A 23,494-nucleotide genomic window follows, 5' to 3' on the forward strand; every position below is an offset into this window, starting at 1 on the left:
ATGCCCGATGAAGGTCTGACCATCCAATTGTTTTATATATATTCTTTCTGTAAGTGAAGACGACGAACATGTTGGTACCCAGCCTTAAAACAAGGAGTCCACAGGAAAGAACGCACATCCCAACAAACAGATAGTACAGGTTGCTGAACTAAAATACGTACTTCAGAAGAGGAAGGGGAAGTCCGCCCACCGTGTCTTAGATCCCGGGTTAGAAAAGACATTATTAAAGTTCACAACGTTTCAACACGAGGTCAGAAACGTTTCAACACTAGGGCAGAAACGTTGTGAACGGCAAAACATTGTTCTACTGCAAACTCCCACTACAACGTGTAGAGTTGTTGTTATTCGGAATGAAAATAGAGGCGCACCACCGTAAGAGGAGGGCTGAGGGAGAGTGAACTGGCTGACATCTGGGTCTCCATTTTCGTCACCGCTAAACCCCTTATCCCTAAACTTCTTTGCCTTTTTTTTACTATTTAGATTTTTCTTTGAATAGTTCAACTAGCCAATCTACATTAACAGTACATTGTGAGATTGTAGACTGGCCATTTTAACTATTCAAATTATTTTTGCAAAATAGTAAGAAAAGGCAAAGAAGTTTAGGGATAAGGGGTTTAGCGAAAACGAAAATGGAGCCCTTAGGGCCGATTCATACTCCTATTTTACCTCTGTTTCGGCGCTGTAGTGCCGAAATGATGAATCGGCCCTTAGTCTCCACAGAGCAAATAAAAAAATGATTTTTTTTGCCAGTGGGTTTGGCAGAATGCTGGGAGCTCTAAGACACAGTGTGAAGACTCCCCTCCCTCTTCTAAACACAGCCCAGCCGACCACACAACTCGCTCGGGACTCCACACAGTATCAACCCCCCCCTTCCTGTCCCATATCTAAGCAGGGCTCAGTCTCTCCGTGGTGACAACAGAGGAGGAGGAGGAGGAACGCTGGCCGGGGGTTACAGTCTTTTTTTTAGGAGTCGTACTCCTCATACGTTTCCTGGACTAACACAGCAGGTCTAGTGCTTACCCTGCTGCCGCAGTCCAGACAGGTGACCCCCAAGGCAACCAGACAATGCCACGACTGGAGAGAGAGAGAGAGAGAGAGAGAGAGAGAGAAGGAAGAGGTCAGCAACACCCAAGACATGCAATCAAAACAAAGTATCGACAAGGGCCCTGAGGTCGACTTCTCAAGATCCCAAAATCAAAGCTGAAATCCCGAGGGGATAGGTCATTTTCTGTTGTAGCACCCACACTGTGGAATGAACTTCCACCTCATGTCAGAGCTTCTCAATTGTGTTTAAATCACGTCTGAAAACTCACTTGTACTCCTTGGCATTTGAACATACTGATTAAGAGTTGCTGCTTCCACTGCATTGTGTCCTTATGTTGCCCTGTTTATGTACTGTTGTTGTTGTTGCTTTTTTTGTATTTCTTTGTGTACAGCACTATGTTTCAACCTTGTTGTATAAAAATGTGCTTTATAAATAAAGTGGATTGGATTGGATTGGATAAAATGAACATAGTAGCCTCACATGTAAAATTAACTTTAAAAGGATGGCTTAGTTAAAAGGACCAAACCAGCGTCATAAAATGTGTGTATTTACATCTTCAGTCATATGTCGTACACAGATGATTGTGGAGCTTTGCAGCTTTAAACATAATGCCAGACCACTGGCATGGTCCCTTAAATTTAGACGGTAGGACGTGTGGAGCCGTCCTAGCTAATCCAACCCATGGATTGTGAGGACGTGTACACATGTCCTTGACAGTCCATATACATCCAAACAGAAAAGTCCTATTTATTTGCATTAAATTACTTTAAACAACATTAAATTCACTTTGCCACTCGATCTGCCACTCATCATATCAACACTACAAAAATGTAGTGTCGAATGTCGAATTAATTGTATAGCAAAACGATTCGATACAGATTATTTCCATTGCAAAACGATACGATACATAGTCAATGTTGCCGTTTTCATGTCGATATACTTCGATTCTTGAAATTAAAATCGATTTTTCGATGCAGTTACTATATCGTTACACCCTACTCACCAGGTATCCCACGAATCCCCTCTACCCTCTACCCTCACCAGGTATCCCACGAAGCACAGGTAGGCTATGGACAGGAGGGAGGCCACCACGTAGAGACCCCTCTACCCTCTACCCTCTGCCCTCTACACTCTACACTCACCAGGTATCCCACGAAGCACAGGTAGGCTATGGACAGGAGGGAGGCCACCACGTAGAGAGGGACGGTGTTCAGGTTCTGAACGTAGTCCACCACAAAGTACATGTTGATGGCACACACACACAGGATGACCACGCCCCCGGAGATCTTCCACACCCTGCACGAGGAGGACCACACAATTTACAATTACAATTTTATACAATTTAGGCATTTAGCAGACACTCTTAGAGTTTAGAGTTTTATTAGGATCCCCATTTGCTCTTAATCCAGAGCGACTTACATTAAGCAAGAACAAAAGCATGGCATACATCACATATATCAAAAGTAGTTATCATGAATCATGTATAAACTAAGAACGTAACAGTGGAGTATCTATGTCAACTATACATACTATACTATATTATATAATATACATCAAATGCTATTCTAGTGCTGTCTACGTAACAAGCTATATGTCTGTTTAAAATACTATCTACTGTAAGTCTACATAAAGTACTATCGAAGGGGCTAGGCTAGGGCAAGTGCTACGGGCCATGATGGAGTCTGACCACACGCACACACACAAAGTGTTTGTTTCACTTTTGTCTCCAATAATATTTGTATTGACTTTTACATTATACAACGAAGACAAAACAAAACAGACAGCTCAGACATACATACACATACCTACTGTGCATTGGACCATAACATAAAATATATGTGAGCCATTGGATTTCTTTGAATTTTCGTTTTTTTAAGTCATATGAAAGCAGGGAATCATAGCTTCGAATTGACATATTGGTTGTTCAGTTTGACCCAACAGTTTTGGAGATATGGCTTAGAGTAATGTCTTGCAGAAAGAGTTGAGAAAACAGGATTGAAAGGTTCACTTCTGTGGTCTCTTAACATTACACCTAGCTACATGTTTATGCATTTATTTCATATTTACATGTCGAATTCAGCTCTGACATTTATTTCAGACATGCTCTAGTATGTGAAGAGTCTGCCTGTGCTATAAACTCATTTTGGTGGAAAGCTGGAATTTGCCGGATGGCAGGCGCAAATTTGGTCACATATATGGACATGTTGTTTTTATGACAATTCTGTGGCAGATTTTCTACAGCGACCTTAAATATTTCAACACTTTGTCCTTAAACTCTCAGATTTCACTTACAGCATTGCGTGCTAACACCCTGGATAACCGTAGATGGTTCAGGAGAACACAAAGGGTCTGAATATGCAGACTTGAAACATTGAGATTTCACTTACAGTCCATTTGCGAATTCGCTCATGATGGACGTTAGACTGGTGAAGGTCAGAATGGGGATCAAGGCAAACGGCAGCTGTTAAATAAGAAAGTAAATAATCAATATAGCTGACGGCAACACAAATTACATATTTCTAAAAAGAAAACAGACCCGTCTGAAGTGAGTGGTGCTGTACTGTACTTGTACTGTACTGTACTGTCCCTCCTCCCTGGCCTGTGTGTGTCTGTGTCTGTGTGTTAGGCTGTGAAACAGTGACACTTGGTGGTGAACAAACGCTATTTCCGTGCTCGGATAAAGCCAGGAACACAGCCACACACATAGTTGGTTGCACCACTCAAAAAATAAACACTCACTAAATTAGTAAATTTAACTTGGTGAGTGGGATAATGAGCAGCCAGGGACACTTATTATCATCTTAGTCATCATCTAGTGTCCGTTCTGGAGAGCTCATGACTGGAAGTTTAGTTTACAAAATGAATGTAATTACGTTTGGATGTGAATGTGTTTATCCAGTCAGTGGATGTGAATGTGTTTATCCAGTCAGTGGATGTGAATGTGTTTATCCAGTCAGTGGATGTGAATGTGTTTATCCAGTCAGTGGATGTGAATGTGTTTATACAGTCAGTGGATGTGAATGTGTTTATCCAGTCAGTGGATGTGAATGTGTTTATCCAGTCAGTGGATGTGAATGTGTTTATACAGTCAGTGGATGTGAATGTGTTTATCCAGTCAGTGGATGTGAATGTGTTTATACAGTCAGTGGATGTGAATGTGTTTATCCAGTCAGTGGATGTGAATGTGTTTATCCAGTCAGTGGATGTGAATGTGTTTATCCAGTCAGTGGATGTGAATGTGTTTATCCAGTCAGTGGATGTGAATGTGTTTATCCAGTCAGTGGATGTGAATGTGTTTATCCAGTCAGTGGATGTGAATGTGTTTATCCAGTCAGTGGATGTGAATGTGTTTATACAGTCAGTGGATGTGAATGTGTTTATACAGTCAGTGGATGTGAATGTGTTTATACAGTCAGTGGATGTGAATGTGTTTATACAGTCAGTGGATGTGAATGTGTTTATCCAGTCAGTGGATGTGAATGTGTTTATCCAGTCAGTGGATGTGAATGTGTTTATACAGTCAGTGCCAACTATGAACTAACAAAGAACTCATTTCTGCTCGACTTCACTTCTCCGTTGGTGCAATTAGACTGGAAAAAAACGGGAAGAGAGCAACAGTATTTATATTTCCTGTAACAAAACAAAAAAAAGGTGAAGCCCCAAATGTGAAAAGCATCCGTGTCATTTTAGATTTTAGCGTTGGCCATGCAAAAACAGCAGATATACAAGCTCACAGCACGTCACTTCATGCCACCCTGTGAGCTTGTACATCTGCTATTTTTGAATGTTTCTGAAGGCCTAATGCAGGGTTCCCCAATTAATTTTCCTCAAGGGCCATATTTTGACTAGCGTACCAGGCTGGGGGCCAAGTCTGCACGCGCGAGGTCGAGGTCTTTCCCTGAAAATTAATTTTCAGGGCAAGACCCCATTTGAAAAGGATGCCCAGTTTGACATGCATAGGCTACTGACCCCCATTTAATGCCATTTATATCTGGGACCCTTAAAAAAAAATAATAATAATAACATTATTTATTTTTTGGGGGGGGGGGAATTCTTTCATGGGCCACAAGGGGGCGCTCTGTGGGCCGCAAATGGCCCGCGGGCCGCCTATTGGGGTACCCTGGCCTAATGTATAATCTGCCTCAGGTCTTAACCCCTAATAGCAGCTTGTCAGTGCCTTCTACCAGCTCTAGAGTGACGACATCATTTGAATGCCATTTATTTTGTTTGTAAAAAAATAAAAAATAAAAATAAAGGTTTTTTATTTTTGTCAATGTCAATGTAATTGACGTAATTATTAGTCAACGTTAGTGGGGGATTTCTTGATGATTTACGTCAATAACATCAAGGGCAATAAGGGGGTGGGTCAAAATATGTACTTGGCCGCTAGCACTGACTCCCCAATCCCATCTTAAAATATTTTGTTCCAGCGACCCCCCCCCCCCAGAAGCAAAGATTTGAGCAAAATAATGTTCGATTTAAACACCGTATGTACCGGGTATTAAAAGATTTGCACACATTTTCACGGTTTCTTTCTAAAGAAAAATAGCAAAATCTACACGATCCTCACCTGCATGCTCTGTAGCACGTTGAGGAAGTCGTTCATGCCGGTCAGATGCTGCACGTCCTGGAAGATGGCCACCAGGAGGGTCGGTGTGATGGCGATGGAACGCGTCAACAACACACGGGCGAAACGGGACCAACGCAGGTTCAGAAAGCCCTGAGGGAAACAAGTTACCAGTGTAAGTGTCATATAAAAGAAGCTAATCTAAAAGACTTTGCCACGGACACATTTGTGACCAGATTTGACTGAGGGACTGCCATTGGATTTGTTTTCTTTTTTTCCCCATGTCATGTGAAAGCAGGGAATCATAGCTTCAAATTGACATATTGCTTGTTCAGTTTGACCCACCAGTTTTGGAGATATGGCTTATAGAGTAATGTCTTGCAGAAAACAGCGAGTTGAGAAAACAGGCTTGAAAGGTTCACTTCTGTGGTCTCTAACATTACACCTAGCTACATGTTTAAGCATTTATTTCATATTTACATGTCGATTTCAGCTCCGACATTTATTCAGACATGCTCTAGTATGTGAAGAGTCTGCCTGTGCTATTAACTCATTTTGAAAAAAGGAAAAAAATAGTTTTTCTCTGGTGAAAAGCTGGAATTTGCACGATGGCAGGCTCTCAGTCAAATCTGGTCACATCTGTCCGTGTACGGAGTACGGACACATAGAACACCACTGATACAACTAAACAAACGGGGCGTTGCTGAATTACCTCCATGACAAACTGTCCAGAGTAAGTTCCCGTCATGGTGGAGCTCTGCCCAGCAGCCAGGATGCCGATGGCCCAGATGTAGAGCGCAGCAGGGCCAAAGAAACAGCCCAGCACCACTCCCTGCAAAACACCCAGAGAACACAGCATACAAGTCAGAAACAGCCCAGCACCACTTCCTGCAAAACACCCAGAGAACACAGCATACAAATCAGAAACAGCCCAGCACCACTCACTGCAAAACACCCAGAGAACACAGCATACGAGTCAGAAACAGCCCTGCACCACTCCCTGCAAAACACCCAGAGAACAACGGCATACAAGTCAGAAACAGCCCAGCACCACTCCCTGCAAAACAACCAGAGAACACAGCATACGAGTCAGAAACAGCCCAGCACCACTCCCTGCAAAACACCCAGAGAACAACGGCATACAAGTCAGAAACAGCCCAGCACCACTCCCTGCAAAACACCCAGAGAACACAGCATACGAGTCAGAAACAGCCCAGCACCACTCCCTGCAAAACAACCAGAGAACAACGGCATACGAGTCAGAAACAGCCCAGCACCACTCCCTGCAAAACACCCAGAGAACAACGGCATACGAGTCAGAAACAGCCCAGCACCACTCCCTGCAAAACACCCAGAGAACAACGGCATACGAGTCAGAAACAGCCCAGCACCACTCCCTGCAAAACACCCAGAGAACAGTCAGAAACAGCCCAGCACCACTCCCTGCAAAACACCCAGAAAACAGTCAGAAACAGCCCAGCACCACTACCTGCAAAACACCCAGAGAACACGGCATACGAGTCAGAATTCAGAGATCGATAGATGGGTCCTTACGGCCATTTGGAACACACTCAAGACCCACTGGTGTATCATAGCGTTTCTAGTGAGTCAACATGCACAATAGCAGCTACTCTGAGGTGTTTCTAGTGAGTCAACATGCACAACAGCAGCTACTCTGAGGTGTTTCTAGTGAGTCAACATGCACAACAGCAGCTACTCTGAGGTGTTTCTAGTGAGTCAACATGCACAACAGCAGCTACTCTGAGGTGTTTCTAGTGAGTCAACATGCACAACAGCAACTACTCTGAGGTGTTTCTAGTGAGTCAACATGCACAACAGCAGCTACTCTGAGGTGTTTCTAGTGAGTCAACATGCACAATAGCAGCTACTCTGAGGGCGCTGCCTTCTACACAGTCGTGTCGCAAAGATGGAAATGAAGCTCCACCCATCAAGCTGCAACTCGCAGCGCCGTGGCCAGAAAACCGGAAACTCTTTGCCGATGCTGCCAAGTTGCAGCGTGGTGGGTGGAGCTTCGTTTCCATCCACCGGCGGTCTAAAAACCAGGAAGAGACTCCGAAGCATCTTCGTGAATCCATCTACAGCAGGGGTGGGCAACTTTGACGATGGAGAGGGCCACTATATTTTCACTCACTCTAGGGCCATATATTACTGAATTGAAATCTTGAATTATTTTTTGCTATATTTGAATTGGAATGCTGAAAATTAACATTTTTATGTTATTTGAAATGCCATACTTGTCCTGAGCATTGAGCTACTAATTTAGACTGAAGTAATTAAAGCGGGTCATGTTTGCATGTTGTGGAATTGTAAACAGCTGAAATCAATCAACTATATCAGTATTCTGACATTAACCTGAGGGCCACATTAAGTTAATGTGGGGGCCGCATGTGGCCCCCGGGCCGCCAGTTGCCCATGTATGATCTACAGTGTGGATACAGTCTGAACAGCATGGAACAACAGAGCCTTCATTACTATCATCGGTAACACATGTGAGGGAAGTAGGGGAAGGGGCCCAAGTTCTTTCCAAAATGCTGTGTGTGCATATAGAGCCTATTGTGACTCTGGCCGTCACACGTTCATTCATTTGCACATTACAATCAATCTCTGATGCTGAATATAATATAGCACAACTTGACCATTATGCCACCATCAGGGGCGGCCGTAGGAATCTGGAGGCCCGTTTCAAGACCAAATATGAGGCCCCCATATACCTATGACATAATTATTTTGTTGATACAGCCGTATATTGATACGAATAGTTTGACTGTTCAATATCACACGGAGCCATTACTCTCGACAATTAGCAACAACACCTTTCCTCATCCTGTCGTCCCTTCACAATGAAAGTGTCTCCCCTTTACCTCTTAATGCTGCAACTTTTACCATGTTATTTACATGAAATAGGTGTTACTTTACTAACTTAACATTAACATTGTGGGAGAGAGCAAGGCAGTGAGTGAGCGAGAGAGAGAGAGAGGGCCAAGAGTGGCGGGGCTTCACTGAGGGGACTTCAGTGCATTGTACTTACGTATGTAAGTACAATGCAAGGAATGAGTTCATTCGCCATGTATCTGAAGGAAGCCTGATCTAACCACTCTTAGATTTTCTCCAGTTTATCCCTGAGTTTAAGTTTACCCTATTGTTTTAGGATTTGTTTATTTAGCCTTATTGGGCTGGAATGTGCTAATTTCCATTGATTGTTGGCTGTGTTTAGCATGTATATGGCTGTGGAGTTTTGGTACAAAATCAAAACAGCTTGTCTAATATTTTGGCATGTTTAAACCTCCAGGAAAATCCGTGTTGAGGTTCTTGATCCATTGTTTTTCATTACAATGTCTTTGTCCTACTGTCCAGTTGGGATTGTGTTGAAGTCCAGATACTTTGAGCTTCAATGCCATGTGCCATGTAATGTTGAACAATCCTTATAGTTGTCTTTTTTGCATTGTTAATATTGTATCTGTGTTGTCTCAGCCTTGCAGCTATTGTTTTACCCGTTTCTCCGACATATTGTAAGCCACATTTTTCACATGTGATTAAATAAACACAGTTGCTGGTGATGGCTGTTATCTGTTGTTTAATCTCCAACATGCGTTTTGTAGTTCTATTTTTAACTATTTGTTTGGGTTTGAAGTATTCTGGTCTCTGGCGTGCTGGTGTGTTGAATCCTTTTAGCTGGCTGTGTACCAGATAGTCTTTAAGATTTTTGTTTTTTCTGTAGGCCGATATAATCCTTTTTTTTTTTTAAGTTTCGCGAAAACAGACTGCACGGATCAGCCAAAACTGCAATTTTTTGGCAGAAGGAGAAAAAAAAACTAACAACAATAAAGGACCAAGTCCTTTCAGGACTGCTTGGTCCTTTAAATAAAAAAAAGATCATAGAAATAAATATACAATAAAGAGAGTTCCACCGTGTTCAGTTTGGAACATACAGACACAGGTTTCCACCGCATTGTGTTGGACGGAACAATTGTCATTGTTTGATGCCTAGCTGAATGGTTAGAGAGCCTGTCTGGAGAGAAGGAGTCTCCTGAGGTTTGAATCTCAGTAAGTGATGCTGAGAGGTGGCTCACCATCAGGTGGGATGAGATGTTGATCCATCATTTTTTGATCTTTCTGCTGTTCCTTCGTCTGGAATGTCGTCTCGGTTGTTGTTGTTGTTGTTGTCGTCTGTTGTCGTTGGTTGCCATGGCTGCCAGTTCCCACCTGATGTCGTGTGGGAGTTCTGATTGATCCAGAGTGTACTGAATAACTTCTAGCTTACATAACGTCTTAAGACAAGGACTCAAGTCTAAGATGAACAGCTCATCAGAGATAGTTTGATCTTCTTTATATCCTCCAAAGAGGATGATACAATCTCCAACAATGCAACAGCACATACCAAGCATTGGACATGGTCTTTTCCACTTGGGCTCAACCTTCTTCCAGGAGAAGGTCTCTGGACTGAATTTCCACACATCATTGAATTTCTGGTTACCGTTGCAGCCACCAAATATGTACAGCTCTCCATTGTAGATAAATGCTGAATGACACCAGCGTCCTTCTGGTAGAAGTTGTGCAGAAGGTGTGTCCAGCCAGGCGTTTGTCTCTATGTCAAACACTCTGATGGTGTTGCAGACCACCTGGTACCATATCCAGCCTCCGAATACAAACATCTTTGTCCCGATGATGGTGGCAGAGTGACCAGGTGAACCAGGTGGTGGAGTTCCTCTGGTGTTAATTAAAGTCCAGACCATTGTGCTGGTGTCCAACTTGTACATGTCATTAGTGTATCTAGTCAGCTTGGTGGCTCCTCCATGGATAAACATGACCTTCTCCAACACACAGGCTGAGTGCCAGTACCTCTCCTCTGGAACAGTCCCAGAAACCCTGGGTTGGAACCATCTGTGGGAGTCAACATCAAATGCATAAAGCACATTGCAGTAAGGATAGCCTCCCCAGATGTAGACTGTATCTTCCACCAACACAGCTGTGTGGCCGCAGCGCTTGGATGGTCACCAAGGTGACCGTCTCTTCTTCCTGGTTCCACTGGAAACGGTCCAAGACAACATCACTCTGTCCGTCTATCTGTATGTCTCGCTTTCTTCTCTCTCTCGACGTCTACAGTCATTTTCATCGTGCATCATCTTATATCTTCTGGTGTGAAATCACACGAGACACAAACTGTTGCCATGCATGCCTTAACGACGCCAATTAGTGCAGCTGTTCTTCATCTGCACCCTTTGAACTCTATTGCTATATTTATTACTTCATAAATATACCTACCTTGGGGTCTATGGATATATGGGTCTTCCACACATATAGCATAGTATAGTACTAGTCCTTACCCGTTGTATGGACAATTTCCCCCCATAAATATATTTAATTGCTCTTCATTTTAACTTGTATAATATATTTGTATACACACAGATGTAACAAATATACGTGGAGACATTTGAAAGGTGAAGATGCCTGTGGAGCCCCCCATCGAATGGCATTTGTATGTCTGTTAAATGTGAGAGTGTAAATGGGTCAATTGTATACGCTGTCTGTGAGTTACATGAGACCCCCATTACTATTGTAAAAGCAGTAGCGAAACACACACACGCGCGTGGTGAAAGTACACACACACACACACACACACACACACACACACACACACACACACACACACACACACACACACACACACACACACACACACACACACACACACACACACACACACACACACACACACACACACGTGCGTTGCGAAAGTATGGCTGCGTGCATGTAGCTCATGTGTACGGCACGGCGAAGGAGGTGGTGAGGAGGGAGCGGACAGTGTGGTGTCGAAACAGATGTTGCGCGGAAAACTGTGTCCCAGTATTAATCAGTAACCGTCCCAAAATGCAATTAACTTGTGACACGTGATTTCCGGGGAGAGGAGTTTTGCCGCCCTGTGGCGGTGGGGGGTACTGCACCCGGTGCGTTTTTAATTCACTAATAAATGAATTATTAATCATTAATGTGTCAAATCGAAAAAAGGGCTTTGTTACGCCCTCCATATTATTATGGTAAATTATGTGTGAAAAGTGGGAGTGATTTGGTGCAGGCCGTGTGGAGCTATGACAGTGTTTCTGACAGACACACACACACACACACACACACATACACAGACATTGTTAGAATTATAGTATGATATATGTATAGTTTATAATATAGTTTCATTATATAGATATTCCACTGTTACGTTCTTAGCTTAGCATGCTTTTTTGTTCTTGCTTAATGTAAGTCACTCTGGATTAAGAGCGTCTGCTAAATGCCTAAATTGTAAATTGCTACAGCGTTCCCTAACACTGAGCTGTGTTGTATTTTGAGGCTGTGTGTGTGTGTGCGTGCGCCCTTGCGCGGAATGCGCTCAAGCTGACTGGCTGAGCACGGAATGTGATGTATGGTGATAACAGTGCCGAAAAGATAAATCACAGACTGGTTCAGTTACTGTAGTATGCAGTAACATGTTCATGACATGTCCTACTCGTCCTACTAAGATGAAAAATGTTCGTCGACTACCTTTTTCCACTGAGGAAAACTAAATGGAAACTAAATGAAAACTAAGCTATGATGACCAAAACTGAGACTAAATATACTCAAATAAAAACTAAAATGTTAGGAAGGGACTAGTGGACAAGAGATCCAGTATAAGTCATTTTACAATTAGTTGCATGCTGAAAATAGCAGATCTACAAGCCCACAACGCATCGCAGCGCAACGTATTGTGGGCTTGTGTAAAATCTGTCATTATGACGGCATCAAGGCCCGCCAAAATACATTTTAGTCGACTAAATCAACTGTAGATTTAGTCGACTAGAATCTTATGATATTTAGTCGACTAAAACTAGACTAACACTAAAACATTCCAGGTGACTAAAATGTGACTGAAACTAAGGGAAACTATTCAAGAGACTAATGACTAAAACTAAAATCTGCTTCCAAAAACAACAGTGGTATTTATGGTGCATATTATTTACCCCTTTGTAGATGTCCTCCTCCAGCGTGTTGGTGGTATATATGTATTTATGGTGCATATTATTGACCCCTTTGTAGATGTCCTCCTCCAGCGTGTTGGTGGTATATATGTATTTATGGTGCATATTATTTACCCCTTTGTAGATGTCCTCCTCCAGCGTGTTGGTGGTATATATGTATTTATGGTGCATATTATTTACCCCTTTGTAGATGTCCTCCTCCAGCGTGTTGGTGGTATATATGTATTTATGGTGCATATTATTGACCCCTTTGTAGATGTCCTCCTCCAGCGTGTTGGTGGTATATATGTGTAGTGCCCCTGAATAACTATATTCCTTGTTTAAAACCTCTAGTCTTTGACCTTTGTTATTTTCTATAACTTTGTCAACTGTATTCCTTTGAAACTGGGAGGTTATTATTATTTTTCTATGAAGTTAAGATGTGTGTGTACTGTGCCTTTAAGAAGGGCGGAAACGGAAGTGAAGGAGAAGAGAGTGACACGGAACGAGAGACACACAGAACCCCGAGACGCACACACATTATTGACTTGTTGCGCTGCCTGCAGGATATATAACGAGAAGGTTTGAAAACAGTGTGGTCGTTAAGCAGCTGGAGGACTGAAACACAGCAAGAGACCACCCGCAGCGCACGTGCACACGCACGCATGTGCATCGCGGTTGTACTGAAGGAGGACACGTAATCGCGGCTGTGTGAAGGAGGATCGCGGCTGTGTGAAGGAGGATTGTAGCTGTGCGAAGGAGAATCGTGGGTGTGCGGAGGAGGACGTAATCGCGGGTGTGCGGAGGACCCGTGGGACCGCGGCTGTGTGGTTTTTCTATGGGATTCATTGGTTCATTATCGTGACATGCAGACAGACTGTGAGTAAGGACATAAACTGATCACTTTGGAATAATAAGAGCTCCAACATGCGCGCCAACGATGGTACCATGACTTTTAAGAACTAAAACCCCGGGGTATTTTGGTATTTGTTATTGTTTTATTTTCACACACATTTTGGAATTTACATGGTTGACTGTTGATTTATTCTTAATATTATTTGTTTTGGTGTATGAATAAACACACCAATATAGTTAAAGTACTGTGGTCTGTGAATTCATATTTGGTCAATTCCCTAATTGTGTTCAGGGTGGGGGCTCAAGAGTAAATAGTAACCACGTGGAGGGCTACACGTGGGGGCTCGTCCGGGATTTGTTTACTGTATGTGTTGAACACATTTGCATTTTGAAAGAACGACTATGACATTTTGATTTATTGTTTAAAAAAAAAAAAAAAGAGAAAGAAAGAAAGAAAAAGTTTGTGCGAATGACCACTGTACTCTGATACTGTTTTCGTTTTATGGTGTGTTGCCTGTTAAACTAGTACAACATGGAGGCAAGTCAACTACTGACCTGGTGCACTGAAAAATCCCTTGATGTTAAACATGCTTTTGTACTTGGTGAAGTGGATGTTGGGGTATCTGATGGGGAAATTTACAAGGTTTTGGATACTGTCCAAGTGTTGGGTCGTACTAAAATAAAGGGACGTCGTTTAGGCTCAACAGAGAAAACCCATCTTATTTTGGTTGAGGCCACACATGATTTGACACAAATCAAGCCACCAGAGCAGGTAGAACTTTTAGATCTACAGTTAGGTCCCTGGCCCATCCATGTCGTAGAGACACAGTTAGTGCCTGCCCCCACTGAGGAAGAAGATTTTCAGTTAAAACTGATTGCATTTCTGGCAAATGAAGGGAAGACCTTAGATGAGGTTAAGGGTCTGTTCACTCCCCCTACCCCCATAGCCAATGCCCTTGATTTGAATGCCCAGTTAGTGAATGCGATATCCTCTTTGGTTCAGAAGTGTCAAGTTTCACCAGCAGAGATACAGAGCTACCGCAAGCTGCGGTTGTTCTCTGGCATGAAGCCTACTCCAAATGGAGAAGAAGAATACGAGGTCTGGGCTGAGCAGACCACTCATATGCTTGAGGAATGGCAGTGTTCTGACACTGTGAAGAAACAGAGAGTGGCTGAGAGCCTCAAGGGACCAGCTGCAGATATCATTAGGTTCTTGAGAGTCAGTAATTCCAATGTCACTGCAAATGATTACTTGAAAGCCCTTGAAAATGCCTTTGGGACAACTGAGAGTGCCTCTGATCTCATGGTGAAATACCGCAATACAGTCCAATTTGACGGAGAGAAGCTTTCAGAGTATCTGCTAAGATTGGACAAACTGCTGCACTCTATGTACCGTAAACATGGAATTGGGCTGTCTGATATGGACCGACTTCGTATGGAGCAAGTAGTGAGGGGGGCTTTGTCTAACAACCTGGTCGCTCTCCGTATCAGAATGACACATAAGCTCAGAACCCCTCCCAGCTTTGCAGAATTGCTCCATGAAGTGAGAGAAGAGGAAGACATGATCCTTGACAGGCATGGTGCTAAAAAGGGTGTCACTTCAGCCACAGTGTTACCTGTTGAATTAGGCCCTACTTATGCTGCTTCAGCTTGTGCTGCATCTGACCCAGCTCCCACTGCCATTAGTGCTCCCACTGAGAAGAGCATGGAAATGGAGCTTCTGAGGAAAGAGCTTCAAGGGTTGAAGAGTGAAATAGTCAACCTGCGCTCTGCCACTGTAGCCATGTCAACAGTGGGTTCTAAACCTTCCCAGCAAAGTTCTGAGTTTGGAAGGGGGAGCCCACAGACCCAGCGTCGGGAGACTAACCCAGTAAGAATGCCGAATCGTGCGAACATTTTCTGCTATAGGTGTGGGGAAGATGGGCATTTCCGCCGAGAATGTTCGAACCCTGAGGATCTGAGAAGAGTGAATCAACGCCTTCTGAAACAGAACAGACCGTCGGGAAACTTCCCTGGGACCCAGCAAAGGAACGGCCTGTAGTCCCGGGTAAGATACGTTCCACAAAGTGTGACATGCTGCAAGAAACCCAGGCTGTTCTGCCCAAAGGCTTAGTAGGCCCGAGTTCGATTGTGTCTGTACAAATCGAGGGCATATATGCCAAGGCATTGATTGACAGCGGGTCTCAAGTTACTCTTCTATACCGCTCGTTCTATGACAAGTATCTGAAGCACCTGCCATTGTTGCCCATAAAGGCTCTGGAGATATGGGGGCTTAGCACAGAGAAATATCCCTATGATGGCTATCTGTGCCTGAAGTTGGAGTTCGGAAGGGACATTGTTGGAGTAACTGAGATAGTGGAAACACTTGTGCTTGTGTGTCCAGACCCGGCAAGGAAAGGTGAAGCCTCCATTCTGGTGGGGACCAACACCTCTGTAGTGAGGAGACTGATGAAAGCTTGCAAGGAAAAAGAAGGAGACAATTTTCTGAGCACAATGCCAATTCATCCAATCATGAAAGGAGCTTATCGAGAGCTGCTCGAAACGCCAGAAGAACCGACTGACATGAAAAGAGGCACCGTCTGGCTGGCAAAAGGAAATACTTTGACACTGCCCCCAGGGGCTGCTGCAAATGTTACTGGTATTCCAAAGTTTCCAGGAAATCCTGACACTCAAGCAGTCCTGATAGATCATCTTGAAGGGGGCGATTTTCCGGAAGAGCTACTGGTGATGCCTGAACTCAAGAAGTCTGCTTCTGCTCACTGCCATCGAGTCACAGTCACTGTGAGGAATGTGTCCACTCGTGAAGTGACTCTCAAGCGTGGCATGCCCATTGCTCACCTGTATCCAGTTGACGTTCTGGCATCGGCTCCTGCAAAAATGGGTAAAGCCACAGATGAACTGACGCCATCTGTTTTCAACTTTGGTGACTCTCCAGTGCCCAAAGAATGGAAAGAGAAGTTGATTCATAACATGATGGAGAGAAAGGATGTTTTCTCATGCAGTGAGTTTGATGTTGGTTGTGCAAAGAGTGCAGAACACACCATCCGAGTGACTGATGACCGACCCTTCAGAGAGCGTTCAAGACGTCTACCTCCGGGAGATGTTGAAGATGTTAGGAAGCATCTAGATGACCTCAAAAAGGCAGGAATCATCGCAGAGTCCAGAAGCCCCTACGCTTCACCCATTGTGGTAGTGCGCAAGAAGAATGGGACCATTCGCATGTGTGTGGATTACAGAACACTGAACCGACGGACAGTGCCTGATCAATACACAGTTCCACGCATCGAGGACGCACTCACATGCTTGAGTGGAAGCAAATGGTTCAGTGTTCTCGATCTCAGAAGTGGCTATTATCAAATTCCCATGAGTGATGCTGATAAGGAGAAGACAGCTTTTATCTGTCCAGCTGGCTTTTATCAGTTTGAAAGGATGCCTCAGGGAATATGTGGTGCGCCAGCCACTTTTCAGCGAGTCATGGAGAGAACTGTCGGAGACATGAATCTTCTGGAAGTGTTGGTTTACTTGGATGATCTCATAATTTTTGGCAGAACCCTTGAAGAACATCAGGAACGGCTCCTGAAGGTGCTGGATAGACTCCAAGAGGAGGGGTTGAAGTTATCCCTGGATAAATGCCAGTTCTGTCGCACCTCTGTGAACTATGTTGGACATGTCATCTCTGCAGAGGGAGTTGCTACCGATCTCTCAAAGATTGAAGCTGTGAAGTCCTGGCCGCGACCTGAGAACATTTCATCCTTACGATCATTCCTTGGTTTCTGTGGTTTCTATCGTCGGTTTGTGAAAGAGTACGCCAGGGTTAGCCACCCCCTCAATCAGCTGCTGCAGGGCTGTATTACTGCTGGGAGGCCTAGGAAGACGGCAAAAGAAAGCAACGATTCTCAAAAGTTCTACCACCCATCAGAACCTTTCGGCTCCAGATGGGATGAAAGTTGTGAGAATGCCTTTGAGCTGTTAAAGAAGAGTCTCACAGAGGCCCCTGTTATGGCCTTTGCTGATCCTGCCTTGCCTTATGTTCTCCATGTCGATGCCAGTAGAGAAGGTTTGGGTGGCGTTCTATATCAGAATCAAGGTGAAGGTTTACGACCTGTTGCTTTTGTCAGCCGAAGTCTGTCTCCTTCCGAGAAGAACTATCCAACCCATAAGCTTGAGTTCCTCGCACTAAAGTGGGCAGTTGTTGACAAACTACATGACTACCTTTATGGAGTGAAGTTTGAAGTGCATACGGACAACAATCCGTTAACCTATGTGTTGACTACGGCCAAATTAGATGCTGCAGGTCATCGTTGGCTGGCTGCGCTGTCCATATATGATTTCAGCTTGAAATACAGACCGGGCAAGCAGAATATCGACGCAGATGCTTTGTCCCGTCGACCTCATTCAACGGATGTCGAGTGGAAGACAGTTCCTGCTGAAAATGTACAAGCCATGTGCCATACTGCTCATGTTACCCAAAACCGTTCACGCCCACACAGGGCCATTGATTTGTTCGGAACCTCACAGAATGCTGTCCCAAAAGCCTACTCCCACCTAGCTTTCGTCAGCACCCAGGAGTTACCAAAGTTGAGCTCAGCCGAGATCGCACAATTTCAGACAGAAGACCCATGTATTGGGGAAGTACGGAAAGCTGTCCATCAAAGCGATATCAACAAAGCCATCAAAGAGAAGCATTCTGACATCCCTTTGTTGCTTAGGGAGTGGGAAAAGTTGAAATTTAAAGACAACATGCTCTATAGGGTTTCACATCCACCTAACAAACCTGTTCGCCGACAACTGCTGCTCCCTCAAGAATTGAAGGAGACTGTGCTCAGGTCTTTGCACAATGACTCTGGCCACTTAGGGTTTGATAAGACCTACGGTCTGGTGCGAGAGAGATTCTATTGGCCTCGAATGAAGACTGAGATAGAGAGGTACTGCAAATCCTGTGCACGCTGCATTCAGAGGAAGACCCTGCCGAAACGGGCTGCTTGTTTGTCGCATCTGGCCAGTGAAGGTCCCATGGATCTCGTCTGCATGGACTTCCTGTCCATTGAACCAGACACCCGTAATGTCTGCAACGTACTGGTCATCACAGATCATTACACCAGATACGCACAAGCTTTTCCCACCCCAGATCAAAAGGCTACTACGGTGGCTAAAGTGCTGTGGGAGAAGTACTTTGTTCACTATGGTCTACCCAAGAGAGTACATTCTGATCAGGGAAGAGATTTTGAGAGCCATCTCATTCATGAGCTCTTGAGCATGTTGGGAGTGAAGAAGTCGAGGACTACTCCTTACCACCCTCAAGGCGATCCTCAGCCTGAGCGCTTCAACAGAACGCTGCTGGACATGCTTGGAACACTTGACCCTGTGAAGAAGAGCAAATGGAGCCAACACATAAGTCACTTGGTCCATGCGTACAACTGCTCACAAAATGAGTCCACAGGATATTCTCCCTATTTTCTCATGTTTGGGCGTGAAGCAAGGATGCCCATAGACTTGTGCTTTGGAGTTTCAAGCGATGGATCCTCAACAAAATCATATATGAGATATGTGAAACAGATGAGGCGTGAGCTTCAAGCTGCCTACAAGTTGGCGGAGGTCATGGCTAATAAGAAGAATGATGGCAATAAACGACGCTATGATCAGAAGGTTCGTTATTTCCCCCTTGCCCCCGGTGATAGGGTGCTGATAAGAAACCTGGGGCTGCAGGGAAAGCACAAGATAGCTGATCGTTGGAACTCAACAGAGTATATTGTGGAGAGCCAGATGCCAGATATGCCGGTATATAGACTCAAACCAGAGGGAAGTAATGGACCCGCAAAAGTCCTTCATCGTAATCATCTCCTGCCTCTGGGACAAGAAGTACGATTGGAACCAGAGCATTTGCCAGAGTTGTCCAAGCCTAGAAGGCGAAGAAGTCCAAGGCTTAAGGCAAAGAAAACAGAGTCCACTTGTCTTCTCAAGGGCGTAACTTCTGACATTGGCGATGACATCGAGTCTCATTCAGATGATGACAATGAGGAGACTGGTATGTCGTACGACTACCATACCCCACCGCAAATGGCAGATGTCGGTTTGGATGTCGAGGATCCTTTTGAACCATTCAGTTTGGATTTGGATGTTGAACTGCCGGAAGTGGTTCCAGAACTTGATGATTCAGTAGAATGTATATCACAGAATGAAGAGACCCCGGATGAGAATGTTATTGAACTAGAAGATCCTGGGGAGGAAGATCTTGAGGAGGATATCCAGAATCAAGACGCACAAGATACTCATGAAAATGGCAACCGGCCTCATAGACAGAGGAAAGCCCCTGAAAGGTTGACATATGACTTACCAGGCACCCCCTCATTAGTTGTTGTTAAGACACACACAAATACTTTAGTGACAGGCCACAATCAGTTAGGTTTTCACCCTGCCCCTGATGCTAGGTACATACGCACATTTTAGGAAACAGCAAGGTCTGACAATTACTTATTTTTTGTTTTGCTTTTGGTTGTTGGAACAATGGTTTGAGATGTCACATGCATTTTCATGTTTGTCGTGAGGACACGACTGTTTTGGTGGGGGGAGAGTGTAGTGCCCCTGAATAACTATATTCCTTGTTTAAAACCTCTAGTCTTTGACCTTTGTTATTTTCTATAACTTTGTCAACTGTATTCCTTTGAAACTGGGAGGTTATTATTATTTTTCTATGAAGTTAAGATGTGTGTGTACTGTGCCTTTAAGAAGGGCGGAAACGGAAGTGAAGGAGAAGAGAGTGACACGGAACGAGAGACACACAGAACCCCGAGACGCACACACATTATTGACTTGTTGCGCTGCCTGCAGGATATATAACGAGAAGGTTTGAAAACAGTGTGGTCGTTAAGCAGCTGGAGGACTGAAACACAGCAAGAGACCACCCGCAGCGCACGTGCACACGCACGCATGTGCATCGCGGTTGTACTGAAGGAGGACACGTAATCGCGGCTGTGTGAAGGAGGATCGCGGCTGTGTGAAGGAGGATTGTAGCTGTGCGAAGGAGAATCGTGGGTGTGCGGAGGAGGACGTAATCGCGGGTGTGCGGAGGACCCGTGGGACCGCGGCTGTGTGGTTTTTCTATGGGATTCATTGGTTCATTATCGTGACATGCAGACAGACTGTGAGTAAGGACATAAACTGATCACTTTGGAATAATAAGAGCTCCAACATGCGCGCCAACGATGGTACCATGACTTTTAAGAACTAAAACCCCGGGGTATTTTGGTATTTGTTATTGTTTTATTTTCACACACATTTTGGAATTTACATGGTTGACTGTTGATTTATTCTTAATATTATTTGTTTTGGTGTATGAATAAACACACCAATATAGTTAAAGTACTGTGGTCTGTGAATTCATATTTGGTCAATTCCCTAATTGTGTTCAGGGTGGGGGCTCAAGAGTAAATAGTAACCACGTGGAGGGCTACATATGTATTTATGGTGCATATTATTGACCCCTTTGTAGATGTTCTCCTCCAGCGTGTTGGTGGTATATATGTATTTATGGTGCATATTATTTATGCCTTTGTAGATGTCCACCTCCAGCGTGTTGGTGGTATAATGTATTTATGGTGCATATTATTGACCCCTTTGTAGATGTCCACCTCCAGCGTGTTGGTGGTATATATGTATTTATGGTGCATATTATTGACCCCTTTGTAGATGTCCTCCTCCAGCGTGTTGGTGGTATATATGTATTTATGGTGCATATTATTTACCCCTTTGTAGATGTTCACCTCCAGCGTGTTGGTGGTATATATGTATTTATGGTGCATATTATTGACCCCTTTGTAGATGTCCACCTCCAGCGTGTTGGTGGTATATATGTATTTATGGTGCATATTATTGACCCCTTTGTAGATGTCCTCCTCCAGCGTGTTGGTGGTATATATGTATTTATGGTGCATATTATTGACCCCTTTGTAGATGTCCTCCTCCAGCGTGTTGGTGGTATATATGTATTTATGGTGCATATTATTGACCCCTTTGTAGATGTCCTCCTCCAGCGTGTTGGTGGTATATATGTATTTATGGTGCATATTATTTACCCCTTTGTAGATGTCCTCCTCCAGTGTGTTGGTGGTATAATGTATTTATGGTGCATATTATTGATCCCTTTGTAGATGTCCACCTCCAGTGTGTTGGTGGTATATATGTATTTATGGTGCATATTATTGATCCCTTTGTAGATGTTCACCTCCAGCGTGTTGGTGGTATATATGTATTTATGGTGCATATTATTGACCCCTTTGTAGATGTCCTCCTCCAGTGTGTTGGTGGTATATATGTATTTATGGTGCATATTATTGATCCCTTTGTAGATGTCCTCCTCCAGCGTGTTGGTGGTATAATGTATTTATGGTGCATATTATTTACCCCTTTGTAGATGTCCACCTCCAGCGTGTTGGTATATATGTATTTATGGTGCATATTATTGATCCCTTTGTAGATGTTCACCTCCAGCGTGTTGGTGGTATATATGTATTTATGGTGCATATTATTGACCCCTTTGTAGATGTCCTCCTCCAGTGTGTTGGTGGTATATATGTATTTATGGTGCATATTATTGATCCCTTTGTAGATGTCCTCCTCCAGCGTGTTGGTGGTATAATGTATTTATGGTGCATATTATTTACCCCTTTGTAGATGTCCTCCTCCAGCGTGTTGGTATATATGTATTTATGGTGCATATTATTGACCCCTTTGTAGATGTCCACCTCCAGCGTGTTGGTGGTATATATGTATTTATGGTGCATATTATTGACCCCTTTGTAGATGTCCTCCTCCAGCGTGTTGGTGGTATATTTGTATTTATGGTGCATATTATTGATCCCTTTGTAGATGTCCTCCTCCAGCGTGTTGGTGGTATATATGTATTTATGGTGCATATTATTGACCCCTTTGTAGATGTCCTCCTCCAGCGTGTTGGTGGTATATATGTATTTATGGTGCATATTATTGACCCCTTTGTAGATGTCCTCCTCCAGCGTGTTGGTGGTATATTTGTATTTATGGTGCATATTATTGACCCCTTTGTAGATGTCCTCCTCCAGCGTGTTGGTGGTATATATGTATTTATGGTGCATATTATTGACCCCTTTGTAGATGTCCTCCTCCAGCGTGTTGGTGGTATATTTGTATTTATGGTGCATATTATTGACCCCTTTGTAGATGTCCACCTCCAGCGTGTTGGTGGTATATATGTATTTATGGTGCATATTATTGACCCCTTTGTAGATGTCCTCCTCCAGCGTGTTGGTGGTATATATGTATTTATGGTGCATATTATTGACCCCTTTGTAGATGTCCTCCTCCAGCGTGTTGGTGGTATATATGTATTTATGGTGCATATTATTGACCCCTTTGTAGATGTCCTCCTCCAGCGTGTTGGTGGTATATATGTATTTATGGTGCATATTATTGACCCCTTTGTAGATTTCCACCTCCAGCGTGTTGGTGGTATATATGTATTTATGGTGCATATTATTTATCCCTTTGTAGATGTCCTCCTCCAGCGTGTTGGTGGTATATATGTATTTATGGTGCATATTATTGACCCCTTTGTAGATGTCCTCCTCCAGCGTGTTGGTGGTATATATGTATTTATGGTGCATATTATTGACCCCTTTGTAGATTTCCACCTCCAGCGTGTTGGTGGTATATATGTATTTATGGTGCATATTATTTATCCCTTTGTAGATGTCCTCCTCCAGCGTGTTGGTGGTATATATGTATTTATGGTGCATATTATTGACCCCTTTGTAGATGTCCTCCTCCAGCGTGTTGGTGGTATATATGTATTTATGGTGCATATTATTGACCCCTTTGTAGATTTCCACCTCCAGCGTGTTGGTGGTATATATGTATTTATGGTGCATATTATTGACCCCTTTGTAGATGTCCTCCTCCAGCGTGTTGGTGGTATATATGTATTTATGGTGCATATTATTGACCCCTTTGTAGATTTCCACCTCCAGCGTGTTGGTGGTATATATG

At 43.7% G+C, this 23,494-nt stretch overlaps 1 protein-coding gene across 1 annotated transcript in view; it reads right to left on the minus strand.

The window, feature by feature from the left end:
- Positions 1-23,494, minus strand: part of LOC310863832 (natural resistance-associated macrophage protein 2-like) — a 62,107-nt gene that overhangs the window by 4,901 nt on the left and 33,712 nt on the right. Inside the window, exons 12-16 of the mRNA XM_083772330.1 lie at positions 6,325-6,444; positions 5,616-5,765; positions 3,433-3,506; positions 2,188-2,341; positions 1,021-1,074 (exon numbers count right to left, since the gene is read on the minus strand). Of these exons, the coding sequence (XP_083628456.1) occupies positions 1,021-1,074; positions 2,188-2,341; positions 3,433-3,506; positions 5,616-5,765; positions 6,325-6,444 (552 nt within the window). The remainder of the gene's footprint in view (positions 1-1,020; positions 1,075-2,187; positions 2,342-3,432; positions 3,507-5,615; positions 5,766-6,324; positions 6,445-23,494) is intronic.

The sequence above is a fragment of the Protomyctophum parallelum genome (assembly GCF_964188405.1).
Source record: "Protomyctophum parallelum genome assembly, chromosome: 8".
NCBI classification, from domain to species: Eukaryota; Metazoa; Chordata; class Actinopteri; order Myctophiformes; family Myctophidae; genus Protomyctophum; species Protomyctophum parallelum.